Source organism: Anopheles arabiensis, chromosome 3 (assembly GCF_016920715.1).
Source record: "Anopheles arabiensis isolate DONGOLA chromosome 3, AaraD3, whole genome shotgun sequence".
Taxonomy (NCBI): Eukaryota; Metazoa; Arthropoda; class Insecta; order Diptera; family Culicidae; genus Anopheles; species Anopheles arabiensis.
In genome coordinates, this window is record NC_053518.1 from 73,817,699 (window position 1) to 73,833,905 (window position 16,207).

The window sequence follows — 16,207 nt, forward strand, 5'->3', positions numbered from 1 at the left end:
GCCGGGATTCCAATCACAAGGCATCGATTCGTTATCCCACACCTCAGTAACAATTTGATGAATCTCGTTTTCTAGTCTGATTTTCAGCATGAATGTCATGTTTTTACTGACTTTCACCAAAATAATTTACTGAATTCATTTCAGTAATACGCATTTTACTGAAAATCAGTAAAATAAGTGTCAAATTAGTCGTTTCACTGGATATCAGTAAAACAAATTACTGAAAATGCAGCAATTCATTCTATCAAATCGACCTGTCAGTCAGAACATCAAAACAAAACAATGCGGTACCTACTTGCTCGTGATGTGCAAAAAGTTGATGTTGTAGGTGCTTACAGGCACCCTGGTGAAATTTCAGGTGATATTTCGGCTTACGGGATTAATTTAAAACAATTGGCAGCCGTGTTAGTGTGTAAAATGTTTGCTACAATCCACTGTGCTTGCTGAAATTGCGTGGTGTCTGTGAGCGCTTACTGAACCATCTACACTTGCGGCGGCAAAATACAGTATAAAAACTGTATAAAACAATACAAAACATGTATGAATATGAACTGAGGGACTGGCATTATCTGTGCATCAATAAAAACTCAATTTAAAATAAATATTTCGTCTTTTTTTAATCGCTACCAACTGAAAATCAGTAATATGAGAATGGTTTTACTGGGATTTCAGTAAACGAGCTGTCATTTTGGTTAACACCGGACAGTACTGAATGATTCAGTAATCATTCTTTTTACTGAAAGGATTACTGAAACTTCAGTTAAAAAATTTCAGTAAAATTTTACTGAAGTTCAGTAAAAAAAGTTTTCTGTGTATGTAGTCAATATGTACTTGTTTATTTTGTGGAGGCAGAAGAAAAGCAGTATATTCAACAATTAACTTTAGCCTTTTATCCCAACTTCTTCTTCTTCTTCTTCATTGGCTTAACAACCGTTGTCGGTCAAGGCCTGCCTGCCACTAGTAAGCTTGGCTTTCAGCGACTTATTGTTACCATAGCAGGATAATCAGTCCTACGTATGGGGGCACGGTCTATTCGGGACTTGAACCCATGACGGGCATGTTGTTAAGTCGTACGAGTTGACGACTGTACCACCAGACCGGCCCAAACCCAACTATTAGCCTAATTAATCTTACTTCAAAAGCAAAATGTAAGTAAGATTACTCCTCGACGACAAGACGGTCGTTTTTTGATTATTTGTTTCAGAAACAACAGTCATACAAACTCATGATAATTCAGCTAAGTTTATACCAAAATTAGTGAAATACAGTGCAATTGTTTGCCATATTGTATACCTTCAGGTGCTTTATAAGGAATTCGAGCGATTGTCCTTGCATTTGAAGAACGCCTAAAAGTATGCAAAATGATCATTTTATTTTTTAACTATTATTTTATTATCTATTATATTTTATTTTTTATTAATTATTTCACGTTTTCGTTTATATTTTATTCATTTTTAAGTTTATAACACTGAAATGATATGGTTGAGCGAAAAATATGAACAAAAAATTTAAAAAACAAAAGCAATTTATTTCATGAAAATTGTGCTTTTAACATAACACATTAAGTAGAGTGGCTCAAACACCTTTGAAAAAATCGTTTGAGGTAAACAACATTCTCAAGAAACAGGATCTGCTTGAAACCCTTTAAACCGTCCTACACCTTTCCCGTATCCCGCCAACAAATCGTGTCTTCTTGCTCGTCCCTATCTTCGAAACGAACGAATCTTCACCCCACATTCCAAACTCTGTTATTATCACTTGTAATACCACTATTACCCAGTGCTTCCCTCACCTCCGGCCTGGGAAACGAATAAATTTGCTCCAAATGAACAAACGAACCGTTTGCACCCAGGTCCACCACCCAGTGTGGCACTGGCGGGGCCCACATTGGCGCCCAGTGGCACTAAGCGTTTGTTACTTTGGCCGCACTGAAACGCTCCCGAAGACCGGGACCGGAAAAAAACGAACGAACGAAAGTAGATAAATTAAAATTGTAAAACCGCTTCGCACTATCCCGGAGTGACAGCCGCATGCAGGGTGCACCGCCATCCGCCGGATGGAAATCGGCATGGAAACATACCACCGATGCGCACCAAACGGACTCGAACCGAACGGAAGGTGGTTGCAGAGAAGGTAGAGTTGCAAAAGTTTTCGCAGATTAGCATCTTGAGAGCCGCACAAAGATCAGACTGGCTGGGAGAAAACACAAGCGACACGGGCTTGCTGGACTGTCTTTGGGCCGGGTGCTCACTTCGTTCCTGGGACGCTCTTCAGTAGAAGGAACGCTTTCGCGAAGGATACTTTTTAACTTCCTCACTTAAGAGTGCGGGATTGCGTTTATCATTGGAGCGAAGAAGCTGAAACTGTTTCTGTACGGCTTTCTAACTGCCTGCTCCACTCGACAGAGAGGGTGTAAAGTGTCTGCTTTATAGAGCCAGAGCGAGGAAAAGCGAGGAACGGTGCCAGAAGCGCGTAAATTTTATCTCCAAAACCCGGGGAATTATTCGCATAATTTTTCTTCACTTTATCGGCCATGTTGCGCCCGTGTCGAGATGGATTGCTTGTGGAGCAGGACGGCGCACCGATAAAGGGCACGCCGTCACGAATTTCCCCGTAGTTAAGTCCCTTGCTGTGGTGGGGAAGTAAAAGTACATCCTAAAGCAAGTGTACATCCCGATGGAAAGGACGGGTGTTACGGGACGGGGAGACAAATGTCCAGCGTTACAACTGAGCCGGGGGGGGGGTCCGGAACTAATCCCGGAGTTTGCTTGTTAGAATAGAGTGATGAAATTTATTGCATTTGCAAGCGAGATTAAGGACCGTGGCCGTTGCGCTACGGTCCCTGGATCGGGAAGAAACGCGTTTGCGTGCAGATAATGAGGATTTATCGCAGAGTTTTGCAAACCATGCCAAATGTCGGTTTTAATTGATCGAAATAATTTGCAGACATGAGAGCTGAGCGGGAGGAGCTTTTGTGTTGAAGAAGGTTTTGATCGTCTTGAAAGTGAGACAACGCGTCAGGTTAGCTGTGATGGTGTTGAGAACGCAAGTAAAATAATCTCAAATCAAAAAGGTTTTTTATTATCAAGCAAACCAGACCCAACTAAACCTCCCGGATCATCATTCTTGTGTATGCCAACCCTGTGTAAGATGATTTGTACATGTACCAAACTATGGCTTTTGCGTCCTCAGTATTATTGTAAAGTGCATTGAGATTTACGTTGAAGCACGCATTATACCACCACGCTCCTCGGCAATCCTCGGCACAGTTTTTACTTATATGGCCATCATTGTCCCGATCTTTCGTTGTAAATTCCATACCCTTGTGGTAAGTCAATCCATCATTTGCCGTTCCCGTGTAAGTTCCCAGCTTCTTTAGGCGATACTGTTCCGCCTCACTGCCAATCTTGAACTCACTGTACCGGGCGTAAATGTAGTTTCCTTCGAAATCTTCCAACTCTATCAACAGCTCGTGCGATCTTGTCGACGTCACGCGATGTAAATGCTCCAGCCCAAGCCAAAACTCTCCATCGACGCTTCCGAACCCGTGCCGGTACTCAATCCAGTTGCGGTAAAAGTCCACCGATCCGTTAAACCGATGCTGAAACACAAGCCATCCACCTCCGAAACGAGTCTGTTCGCAATATCCTACGAATGGTACGTCGTTCGCAGTAGGGTGAATTAGATACTTTCCCGATACTTTCGATGGCTCTTCCTTGCACGCACGGTAAGAGGTTTGCATCTTGGTGAACGGTGAACTGGCGCTGAATTGATCTCGATCCTTCTTTGGAGCTAGCGTTTGGATCTCCCTTCGCATCTGTTCGTGGTTGGCGCAGGCCATCTGCTGGGAGAGCATTTCATTCGACTGTGTCTGCAGTGTGGTCAGATTGTGGCCGATCGTTTGGGTCAGCTGACTGATGGCTCCAGACAGCTTTTGGTCGATGGCCCACAATAAACCATTGGAAAGAGTTTTCTGCTCCGACAGCTTCTGTTCGATAGCCTCTCGATCTTCCTTCATGGTGTATTCCATCTCGATCAGCTTGCCCTGGATGTATTCCAACTAGCATTCTCTTTTATTAACGTCCATGGTCAGCTAGAATCAATTAGTACAATGAAATGATACTGAACAAGCAATGCAAATGTAGCTTCATTTTATAGTGCTGCTTTATACTAAGTTATCTGTTTGGCGAACAGTGTAAACCCCATGAAAGCAACGATCGGATGCGGTTACAGCAAGTGTGATAACGTATGCAAAATTATGCGGTCGTAGCCTTATCTATTTCACTTCACAGCCGTCAAATCTAAAGTTTCAAGGTAAATGAGGTTAATTGTGACTGTAACAATGGTAACACTTTTCTACAGACGTTTCATATCTGTGGTAAATGTAAATATTAAACCTCGTTGGTTCTCTTCTGATCTTGGATTCGATTTAAATTCGATTCAAAAATTGTAATCTAATGATATACTGCAATCTCAACGTTTTATTGAAATTAAAATCTACTCGCCGTGTCTGTTAATCATGCTTGCAAAGTCAAAATACAAAACTGTGAACATTACCTATCTTTTATATGCAAACTGGGTTGAAACGCTGATTGCAGTTAGGTTTATTATTTTGTGACGAAATCAGTTGAACGATAAAAAAACATTGAAAAAGCCGACACCATATCTAGTCTGACCTCGTTATATGATGTGTGAAAATATTTGTTTATTAAAATATTTTACAATTGTTCGTTAAATTTCACGAATCAACATTCTCGTGTATGCCATACCCAGAAAGCTTGATTTATAGGTGTACCATACCGTAGCTTGAATATCTTCAGCATTCTTATAAAGTCCATTAACATTAGCAATGCAAATGTTATCGTACCACCACGCTCCCTGGCAGTACACAGCAAGGTGTGTCGTTGAACTGTTGTCATTGTCCCGATCTTTAGTAGACAATTTCATACCCTTATGGTGGATCAATGAGTCTCCTGCCGTTCCTGTATACGATCCCAGCTTCTTTAACGAATATTGCTCCGCCTCACTGCCGATCTCGAACTCACTATATCGTGCGTACTTGTAGTTTCCATCGAAATCTTTTAGCTCCACCAACATCTCATGCTCTCGTTCTGAAGTAATCTGATGCAACTTCTCCAAGCCGAGCCAGAACTCCCCATCCATGCTTCCGAACCCGTTACGGTACTCAGTCCAGTTACGATAAAAGTCCACCGATCCGTCGTAGCGATGCTGGAACACAAGCCAACCTCCACCGAAAGCAGTCTGCTCACAGTAACCCAGGAATGGTTCGTCGTTTTCAGCAGGTTGTATTATATACTTGCCCGTTAACTTCGAAGGCTCCTCTTTGCACGATGGAAATGTGATCGTTCGAGCGTACAGAGCTGAACTGATTAGAAATCGAGCTACATCTTTGTTCGATGCTAGCGTTTGGATCGCCTTTCGCATGCGTTTTTGATTGGCTTTAGCTGCCTGCTCATACAGAATCTTATTCGACTGTGTCTGCAGCGCGGTCAAATTGTGGCCAATCGTTTGGCTTAGCTGACTGATGGCTCCAGACAGCTTTTGTTCGATAGCCTCTCGATCTATTTTCATGGCAGATTCCATCTCGATTAGCTTGCCCTGAATGTATTCCAGCTTCGCCGTTATGATTTTGTAGTCGTACCCGGTGAGCGAAGAATTTGTGGCATTTTTATTGATACCACGCACTTTTGGTACAGAAAACAAAACTACCACAAAGCACAAGAACACTTTATTAACGTCCATGGTCAGAGCTAGAACCAATTACTAGAATGATTTTGAGGAATGATACTGAGCAAGCAGCGGCTGTATGTAGCGTATGTAGCTTCCTTTTATAGCTCCGCGTTTTTAGTTGGTTATCTGTTTAGTGATCTGTTCTATTCTCATGCATGTAACGGTCGGTTCGGATGTGGTCTCAAAAAGTGTGATAGCGAATGCAAAATTATGCGGTCGTAGCCTTATCGGTCGCTTAGCGAGCTATTTTATTTGTGCCGATTTATCTGAAATTTTAGGGAAAGTAAGGCTGTTAATGTAAATACGACCTTTTCTATTAACGTTTTATATCGCTTATGGTGGTTTTCTCAGTACAGTAGCGTGTTCTCAAATGTCAGTTGATTAATCATTTATCATCTTTCACAACATCCTGGATAGTTACTTGGTTAAAAGGTCACACACATTCAACTTTTAATAACTGGAATAGAAATTAACTTCAACAAAAAATATATGTTCTTCTACACCACATCATCGGTTGGTTCTGCGATCGTTGGATGACATGAAAATTGACACATTTTTGTTCAAATCCTACCAAAAATGAATCATATAAATCATTACCAGCAAGCTCTCATGCATTGGACACAATCTCTATGTGCGTTTTTTCGTGGAAAAATTTACCAAACGATAGTAAGCACGTGGTCTGCGAAGGTGGTTTGAGATTGCTAGGAGATCTCGCATGCAACCTTCTGCATGCCAGAGGTTTCGCAATGGACAACAAATAAATACGTGCTCTAAAAGATATTTGACGGTCGAAAAATAGCAATGACTCCTCGAGCCAACGGCATTTTAACCGCATCTTTACTGATTAAGAACGGCGATGCAGCCATTTGACCAACGACAAGTGGTCAGTAGTATTCAGCAGTAGAATGCCACGCACTTAACTTTAGAAGTTAGGTGAATAGTGAAGCAATGATGCCAACTAATCAATTACATATTATATATTTTCTCACTAATACATGCAATGAAACACTTGGTTTAGCAAAAGACGCTTCTGTTTTACTATTGTAAAATATTGTTTCTAACAACAGCGCCTTATCGGTTATGTTTCCCGAATCAACATTCTTGAGTATGCTAAACCAATAGATTTTAATTTATAGTTGTACCAGAACATGCTTTTAAAGTCCCAAGCATTCTTATAACGTCCATTAAGATTGGACAGGAGAAATTCCTTGTACCACCATGCTCCCTCATATTTCTCAGCACCATTCATACTTCTACTTTCATCATTGTCCCTATCTTTGGTTGTAAATTTCATACCCTTATGGTACGTCAATGAGTCACCTGCCGTTCCTGTATACGATCCCAGCTTCTTTAACGAATATTGCTCCGCCTCACTGCCGATCTCAAACTCACTATACCGTGCGTACTTGTAGTTTCCTTCGAAGTCTTTCAGCTCCACAAGCAGCTCATGCTTTCGTTCTGAAGTAATCTGATTCAAGCGTTCTAAACCGAGCCAAAACTCTCCATCGACGCTTCCAAAACCGTTCCGGTACTCTGTCCAATTGCGGTAAAAGTCCACCGATCCGTCGTAACGATGCTGGAACACAAGCCAACCTCCACCGAAAGCAGTCTGCTCACAGTATCCCAGGAATGGTTCGTCGTTTTCAGTAGGCTGTATAAAGTACTTGCCCGATCTCTTCGATGGGTTCTTCTTGCACGATGGAAACAAAACACTCCGAAGATTTAGGCCAGAAGTAAAACACAGCTTCTGTGCGATCGTCTCTCGATCTTCCTTCATGGCAGATTCCATCTCGATCAGCTTGTACTGAAGGAATTCCAACTTGGCCATTATTATTTCGAACCCGAACCCGGTGAAGGAAGGTTTTGTGCCATTTTCCTCGACACCAAACACTTTCAGTGCAGAAAACAAAACTACCACAAAGCACAAGAACACTTTAGTTACGATCATGGTCAGCTAGAATCAATTGCTACAATGGAATGATACTGAGCAAGCAAAGTATATGTAGCCTCCTTTTATAATGCCGATTTCTGAGTTCTAGACTGGTTGCACTAATACTCTGAAACGTGATTAAGATTCCCACGGGTTCAGCACATCATAAAAAGTAGATTATTTTATTGGCAATCTCTTTTCTGCTTTGTTTTTATGAATGTGGTCTTACAAAGTGCGATAAAATATGTGCAATGCCAATTTATGCGGTTCTCTGTATCAGTCACTTAGGGAGCTGTTTCTGGTCGTGTGGTTTTATCTAAAGATTCGGAGTGGTGAATGCAGAGTGAGACTATTACTATAAATACGATCTCCCAAAATTTTGTTGGGAGTTATGTTAGCCAACAAAGATGGCTAAATTATAAATCATTGAAAGGAAACCGTCGTGCATGGCAGACATGGTCAAAGATATACCAAACGAAAATCAAAATTCAGAGTTAGTTACATTTTTTTATTTGTACTTTAAATATAAAGAAAAACCTAACTACTTATTTACAAATCCAACGATGTCAAACAATTTCGTTTTGCAAAACACTTTCCATCTGCAAACTAAATTAAAGGAATCCTCCTAATCGCTGTATGGAGGCATGTGTATTTTACTTTATTGATGTAAACTGCGTTACTTTTCGCGAATCAACATTCTTGAGTACGCTAAACCCATAAAGGTTAATTTGTAGTCATACCAGTTCATAGATTTTGCATCAGTTCTATTCATATAAACACCATTTAGATTTGAAGCATAACAATTTCCATACCACCATGCCCCATCATAATTCTCAGCACAGTTTTTGCTTCCACTTTCATCATTGTCTTTATCTTTGGTTGTAAACGTCATACCCTTATGGTACGTCAATGAGTCTCCTGCCGCTCCTGTGTACGTTCCCAGCTGCTTTAACTGATAATGTACTCCCTCACTGCCGATCTCGAACTCACTATACCGTGCGTACTTGTAGTTTCCTTCGAAGTCTTTCAGCTCCACCAACAACTCGTGTTTTCGGTCTCGAGTAATGCGATGCAAGTGCTCCAAGCCGAGCCAAAATTCTCCATCCACACTGTCAAACCCATTTCGATACTCGACCCAGTCGCGGTAAAAATCCACCGATCCGTTAAACCGATACTGAAACACAAGCCATCCACCTCCGAAACTAGTCTGTTCGCAATATCCTATGAATGGCTCATCGTTTTCAGTAGGCTGCATTAAGTACTTGCCCGATCTCTTCGATGGGGTCTTCTTGCACGATCTAAACGAAACACTCTGAAGATTAAAGCCTGAACTGATCATAAACTGAGCGAGGTGTTGGTTTGAGAGGAGCATTTCAACATCCTTCCGCAGCCGTTCGTAATTAGCGTTGGCGATCTGCACTGTGAGCATTTCATTCGACTGAATGTGCAAAGCCATGAAATTGCTAACCATCCTCTGGTTTAGCGTACTGATGGCCCCGTAACCTCGGATAGATTATGACGAAGCGTTTGGCTCTGCTGGTTCATGATCGACAGTATCCATTCCGACACGTTCTTCTGGTGTTCTAGCGTCTCGTCGATGGCCTTTCGTTCCTCCTTTATCGCAAAGTCCATCTCGGTAAGCTTGTGCTGCAAATAGTCCAGTTTTGCTGTTAAGGTTTGATATTCAAACCCTTCGAGGGTCGATTCAGTGACATCTAGTTCGTCACCGTGCACCGTGGCGGAAAACACTATCAAAGCTAGGCACAACGTCACTTTAAAGACATACATGATGGAATAATGCTAAACAGTGACAAATGCAGCTTCGTTTTATACTATTGTAGCGGAGAAGAAGCAGAACTTCTAGCAAGATATAGGAAGTAGGAAACTTATCGCCATTACAATGTTTCGTCGCACGATGTGTTCAGCGAGGTTAATTATAAATCTAAAAGAGCCTTCACGTCTTATGCTTCACATGCTTCGCTAATAATAAAGTGTTGCATATAGAAAAGAAATCCCCTACAACAACCAGAACACGCGCATGACCAGCGTATCAATCTAATGATTGCAGCTCACCCAGTTTTGTTACTACTACGGCCAAAGGGAATCCCCCAAAAAGTGTGAGAATCACAATTTCTCAACGTCACCACCCTTTTCGATAGTGAAGTTGTCGCTTGTCACTGCACTTGTTATCTCGCGGTTTGGGAGCACAACTCGTTCGTGGCAGACTTTTTTCTGTATTTCTTACAGCACCGCATGATTTCGTACCAACAAGCAAGTGAAGAAAGAAGGCAACTCTTGTACCGTATCTCTTCCATCCACAAACACACAGCAGGGACGGGAATTGCGCTGAGAGATTGCCTTTCCTTAGCTGCAGCACGCACGTGGGCGCTTCATGGTGCATCCGCACACGCATCGCTGGTTTTGCGGATTCCGTTGCCAAAAGGTACCGTATGAGCTGTGGTCGGTTGACGATATCAAGAAATCGTCACGCTCAGGAAACTCATATCAACGATAGTGGGTACGCAAAAAAGGAAGAAAAAATATTGCATCTCTACTTCTTGAACGTCGTGCAGCAAAAGCCCACGATAGACTCGAAGGCCTGGAGGCCTATCGGACTGGTAGCATCGCACACCCGATCTCGTGGGATGCGTGCGTAGGCTGCAGAATTGGTATCGTACGGTGAGCTAATCCCACCGGTGGTGAAGATGGCTCTCCATATCGACCAAACCCAGTCTGCTGTCACTTGCGGACACTTGTCAGCACGTTTATCGATGGGATGAAATCGGAACAGTTCCCGGTTCTTGGGAAGTGTTTGTATGGGAAGCAATGCAATCTTTGTTCTTCTTTGAGACAATTTCTTCCTCTTTTAGCTCTTGGCGATGGTCATGAAGGCCAAAGCCCGATGCGTTGCAATAAAAGCAAGAGTTTGATTCGCGTTCAGTTTGCATACAAATATACTGTGTCTCACCAACTTTATGTATTTTTGCAGTATATATATACAGATTATCATAATACACAAAGATTAAATTTAAGTAAATTAATAAAAATCGAAATGATTCGAGATTTAACAACACTTATGATTACACCTTTGCAGTCATCATTTAGTTGTCATAAGCAACAAGGGCCATTGACCTTCTTCACTTCCACAAATTCCAATGGCATTGTACATTAGTAATATCTCATAATTGTAATCTTCTTATAGATGTACGTTCAATTAAGTGAGCCAGTTAAAGCGCCACCGAAGGCATCAGTGAACGTTCGCGTAAGTTCCGTTTCAGACCGTAAATTAATTAATTAATGTGCTTCGGGCAGAAAATACGCAATTTTCTTTCTTTTTAGTGAAATTTGGTACACTGGAGATTTTAATGTACTGGCCGCTCACTTTAAATTCAATCATTGATGTATGGAATCAGAAGAATTTGACCCTATCTCTAGAATTCTTGAATCTCCAAATTTGCGTAACTCGGGAGCAGACTGTCCTGTCAACATCATTTCTTCTAAATTAATCCATTTGTTCTATCTTACGTTGTGTCAACTTTCCCTTTTGAAGTAAGGCTTAAAGCAATTCAAACAATAAATAATTTACTCCCAATGCTACACAAGAAAACATATCTCCTTTATGCTTCACACCACCTTTCATGCCACCAAATTGTCCACTCTAATCTCTCGGGATTAGCAAGTGCCATTTCCCTCCGATTGCAAAACACTTTGATGCTATTACACTTCATCGTGCCAAAACAAAACATGGATAAAGAAACATGGCTTATCGTGCACAAAGACACAGACGTACTTCTTTTGATGCTGCTGCTGATGATGATGATGATGATGCACCAACGGCGGTGCACCGTTTCGAGTGGCACAGGAAGAAACAAAAAACCATTCATCACTTATTCATCACCAGCACCAAGGAATGGTGGGTCGGAGGCGAGCGTGATGCCCCATTTCCACTACGGATGCTGCCCACCGGACCCGGTCGCACCCTACAGAGTGGTCGTTGTTGCGTTGTTGCTGTCGTGGTTGGGGGGGGGGGGTGCGGTAGAAAATTAAATGATTGCTTCGTACCCGACACCTTGCGATGCTTTGCGTTAGCTTATGGTTGGCTTAAGACGCCAGAACACACACACACAAACTTCGGGAATGCGAATGGTTTGCTAGAGAAAACGGGATTTCCCCTATCCCTTACACTGCTCGTTAAGGGCTGCTCGCCCGGGTACCAACTAGCAGCAACGAACCCTTTCATTAAGGATTTCCGTTTCCCATTTTCGGGTGCTTGACTACTGATTACGGTCCCTTCAGGTCAAGTGTGCCATTTTGGCGTGTGCGGGTGTGAAAACCCGGTAAGGAGGAGGTGGAAGCGAGGATAGGGATTTTAATTCCAAAGCATGCATTCCCTCCCTAAGTCAATCCGAGCGTCTCCCAAAGTTCTCGCTCTTTTTTCGTAGGTCCTTCCTTTGCCACCTTCCCAAAAACCGCACAGTCAGTCCGGCCGGACGGTCGGTAATCTCTCACAGCCGGGGAATGTGTTGGACGACGAAAAGAAAACACTCCCCACGCAGCGACCGACCACAACGAAGACAACCGGCCAGCCAGCTCCGTTCCTCTGCCTGCGATTGGAAAAGCCGGTCCTTAAGGGTAAGATAATTTTCTCTTCGGGATTTCTATTATTTTCCTTTTGCCCTTCCCTCGCTCCTACTTCGCTTTCGAAAGACTTGCTTAATCGACTCCAACAGCCGCCACCACTCGCAGCAGCAAACCATATGGAGCGGATAGTGTTACAAGCATCATCACGGGCCCCCTCCCTAGATACTACTGCGGACACGACAGGAATTTAATCCGATTTGCTTCGATTCCAATCGCACCACCAATACGAGGAGCGAATTTCTTACGACCAAGGGCTTAGCTAAGCCGTAAGCCGAAACAGGGGGTGAGTGGGAACCGATGAATTGTGTACTATTTAATTTACTGAGCGCATTGCCCACTAGATGCAGCACGGAATGGCTCAGGAGGACCGTACCGAAGAAAACAAAGCAAATTATTTTGGTGAGATTGCATTCCATTGTGGCTTGTGGAAACTCTTTTGTACTTTAAAAATGTTGTGAGTTGATGCGCGAGTTAATTTTATTTTTATTTTTAAGGCCGCTATCCGCCAATGGGCTTTGTGAAACATTGCATGCCAAATTCCATGTGCACATGTTGGTTCGTTTTTTACACTCTCGTATAAAATCGTCTCCATTGAACCATTTGTATGGAGCAGTTGATTCGTTGTCGGCTCTAAAGTTGTTGCCCGACACTAGAAGGAACCCTCAGAAATCAGAATCCACCTGGTACCGACCGATTCCAATACCTATTGATTATGATTTGGATATGTCTCAGCACAGTTATGATCGAAGCTATCCTCTGGAATCGAATCCGATGTTCTTTTTAGCCGGATGGGATTCAACTCCGGATTTTCTTTATACTTTGCCCATCACTACATTGCATGTGGCATAGCGGTGTCCGTGCCCTAAACAACCATCGATCATAATCATTTTACATCACCAAAGTTCACATTGGATAGTTTAATTCGGTGTGATTCTATTTGTCCCCGTTTCATCGCATAATCTGCTAGCAAACGAGAAACCCAGTCACTTTTCCCCCGAAAATCGAACCAAAACAGCAACTGTCCAACTGAACAATTGAATTGTTATCCAAACGACGGATGTCAGACGCGCGCTTGTCGCCTGAAGAGCCATTTTGAGCAGTGCGCAAACATCGCAAAGCATCACTACCAAAACATTCCAGCGAAAAACTATCGACGCGTCGGATGTGAAAGAAAAAACGGCTCTCTGGTAAAAAAACATCTTATCAGCACCGAAGGTATAATGATCGATTATAATTTGGCTTTTTATATCCACACAGAGTTCTTCCGCTTTAAAATGGCCAATAACTACTTACTTAAGGAAGGTGTGCATATGCCCACCGTCACTGGCCTGTTCCAGGAAATGTGGGAAAGTACGATCAAGGGCAAGCTGGAAGAGGCGGATAAAAAAAAGTCCAACAATAATTACAGTGTGGTACAGCTGCTGCTTCACGAAATCGGCAACTACCTGCAGTCCTACCCGTACCGCGAGCGGCTTTTTCTGCACCCCGACCTGAAGGACGAAGCCCGTGCGGCGGTCCTGCGTACCAAGGGGAACGAGCTGTTCCACAAGCGGGAGCGAAAGTACATCGCTGCCACCGTCTACTACAACGAAAGCATTGCGCACTCGCCGAAGGGCTCGGAAGAGCGAGCGATCGGGTACGGCAACCGGGCGGCCGTCTGCCTGCAGCTGGGCCGGTATGAAGATTGTCTGGCCAACGTACGGCTTGCGCGCGAATCAAACTACCCGGCTGCGCTGATGGGCAAGCTGAGGATGCGTGAAGTCGCGGCCCAGAGTATGCAAGCGAGTGCCGAAGCAGCGCGCCGGTTTGCAGACGACCCATTGGAACCGGAGGACCAACACGCGCAGGAGTTGAAGCTGAGCTACCCAGCTCACCCGACGGTGCCGCAGCGGGTGGCGGATCTGCAGCTGTGCAACAACCAGCAGTACGGTCGGCATGTGGTGGCTACCCGCCAGCTTCGGGTAGGCGATGTGGTAATGGTCGAAAAACCGTACGCAACGGTGCTGAGCGACCACATGAAGCGCGTCCGGTGCGCCTTTTGCCACGCCGAGGAACCGTTTCTGCTCATCCCGTGCGAAGAGTGCACGATCGCCATGTACTGCAGCCAGAAGTGTTTGCGCGCGGCCTGGCAACAGTATCACCGGTACGAATGTCCCATCCTGAACGACATGCGCACCATCGGCACGGAGTATCTCGCGCTGGCGGTGCGCACCATTGCGATAGCGCTGGCCAGCTTCGACCACGATCTTGAGGCGCTGCGGGAACATTTGAGCCACCTGGACGTGTCCAAAGTGAACGCGTTCGAGATGGACTGGCGCGCAGCGTCACCGAAGATCGTCTACGAAACGGTCTACAGCCTGGCCACCAACCAGCGGAAGCGTGCCCGGAAAGATTTCGCCCTGAACGTGCTGGTGGCAATGATCATGCACGATCTGCTGCTCAAGCGCACCCCCGTGGCGCAGGTGTGCGGTGCGGATCCGATCCTGCGCAAGGTGCTGCTCAACCTGTTGCTACACCATCTGCAAAGCACGCTCGTGAATCATCAGTTCCTGCACTACATGGACTACCTGGCGGAGCAGGACGTTTACGAGCCGGATGAGTATGCCATCGCCTGCTTTCCGCTGCTGAGCATGCTGAACCATTCCTGCGCACCGAACGTGAAGCGCATCACGATGCGCGACGGACGGTGCGCCCTGGTCGTGACGCGACAGATCGCCGACGGTGGGCAGCTTTTTGACCATTACGAGTAAGTTACGGTTGGTGGTGAGGTTGATAGGAATAATGCTTTAACGGTTTCCACCACACAAAACCACTAACCATCTTTCAGCGTGCATCACTGGATGATACCGCGCAAGGAGCGGCAGAAAATCTTGAAGCAGCTGTACAGATTCACCTGCGAGTGCGAAGCCTGCGTAAAGGACTATGGTTCGTTGCTAACCTTCGTTAATAAGTACTCCAGCCCGGTAGAGTTCATGCTAACGGGCAGCATATACGCTAGATTGATGGTGCACAGTGAGGAAGAGGCATTCAAATGGTTGCCACTGCTGCGGGACTACATGAATTCGGCGGGACGCAACTATCCGACCAGTCCTAGCGTCGTCTCGATGAACCAGTTGATACGCTGCTATCAGATACTTCACACCTACACATCGTGGATACCGATGTACCGGTGTGGGCTTTAATGTTGTGTAGTGAAAGGAGGGTTAGAATAGAGAGAAAGAGAGAGAGCAGCTGTGCTATAGAATTGCAGCATGATCGAAAGAGGAAAAGGGAGCAAAGGGCACGACTCCTTTTTAGAAGGTTGAATTAGAACTTGTTTTCGAACGTAACAATTGGGCGCCATAGAAGGGACGTCTTGCTGAAACATTAGAGGGTTACATTATTTCGAAATTTCGTATCGACACAAGATAAAATCTTACGAAAAAGGGGGTACGAATAACCCGTTAGGATTAATTTGATTTTTTTACGAATACAAATAAATATTAATTCTCCATCGAACTTAACTCAAACCCCTGTCTTGACACTTTTATCGTGTTCATAGATAACGAAGTAGTTCGGCTTTTATTTTTCAACTTATCCCATCTATTGTGTTTTTAGAAGCTCGCTACTGCATCACGATTGCCATCTGTGGCGCCATTGCTGAAAGCTTTACAAAGTAGATTCTATGACAATCTTCAAAATATAGACAGGATCATTGATCAAACCTTAGGTTTCGCTGGAACATGAACAAAATTGGAAAAACGATGGATAAGAATAAATTTACTTGAAAAAGAATTTCTGTACCAAGCTCCTCCATAGCTTTTTCGAAACTATAATTCCGTGAGAGTCCTTGAGTTCGGGATAGAATTGGCCATTCTTAGAAAGGCATTTTTATAAATCCCACTT

The 16,207-nt window shown here is 44.0% G+C and overlaps 5 protein-coding genes across 5 annotated transcripts; 1 reads left to right on the forward strand and 4 right to left on the reverse strand.

Annotated features, from left to right (window-relative positions):
* Positions 1 to 3,058: 3,058 nt before the first annotated feature.
* LOC120904464 (microfibril-associated glycoprotein 4-like) lies at positions 3,059 to 4,056 on the reverse strand. The gene has a single exon (XM_040314469.1). It carries the CDS (start codon positions 4,028 to 4,030, stop codon positions 3,104 to 3,106), a length of 927 nt encoding a protein of 308 aa, XP_040170403.1. The 5' UTR covers positions 4,031 to 4,056; the 3' UTR covers positions 3,059 to 3,103.
* A 91-nt stretch (positions 4,057 to 4,147) lies between these two features.
* Positions 4,148 to 6,641, reverse strand: LOC120903662 (fibrinogen-like protein A). Its single transcript, XM_040313225.1, has one exon. It carries the CDS (start codon positions 5,761 to 5,763, stop codon positions 4,732 to 4,734), a length of 1,032 nt encoding a protein of 343 aa, XP_040169159.1. The 5' UTR covers positions 5,764 to 6,641; the 3' UTR covers positions 4,148 to 4,731.
* A 123-nt stretch (positions 6,642 to 6,764) lies between these two features.
* On the reverse strand, positions 6,765 to 7,834 carry LOC120903664 (ficolin-2-like). The gene has a single exon (XM_040313226.1). The coding sequence runs from the start codon at positions 7,697 to 7,699 to the stop codon at positions 6,830 to 6,832; it is 870 nt and encodes a 289-aa protein (XP_040169160.1). The 5' UTR covers positions 7,700 to 7,834; the 3' UTR covers positions 6,765 to 6,829.
* Positions 7,835 to 8,292: 458 nt separating this feature from the next.
* Positions 8,293 to 9,467, reverse strand: LOC120904442 (ficolin-2-like). The gene has a single exon (XM_040314409.1). The coding sequence runs from the start codon at positions 9,150 to 9,152 to the stop codon at positions 8,358 to 8,360; it is 795 nt and encodes a 264-aa protein (XP_040170343.1). The 5' UTR covers positions 9,153 to 9,467; the 3' UTR covers positions 8,293 to 8,357.
* A 3,757-nt stretch (positions 9,468 to 13,224) lies between these two features.
* On the forward strand, positions 13,225 to 15,825 carry LOC120903953 (SET and MYND domain-containing protein 4-like). Its single transcript, XM_040313638.1, has 3 exons — positions 13,225 to 13,509; positions 13,580 to 15,068; positions 15,150 to 15,825. Exons 2-3 carry the CDS (start codon positions 13,597 to 13,599, stop codon positions 15,502 to 15,504), a joined length of 1,827 nt encoding a protein of 608 aa, XP_040169572.1. The 5' UTR covers positions 13,225 to 13,509; positions 13,580 to 13,596; the 3' UTR covers positions 15,505 to 15,825.
* The last annotated feature ends 382 nt before the right edge of the window (positions 15,826 to 16,207 follow it).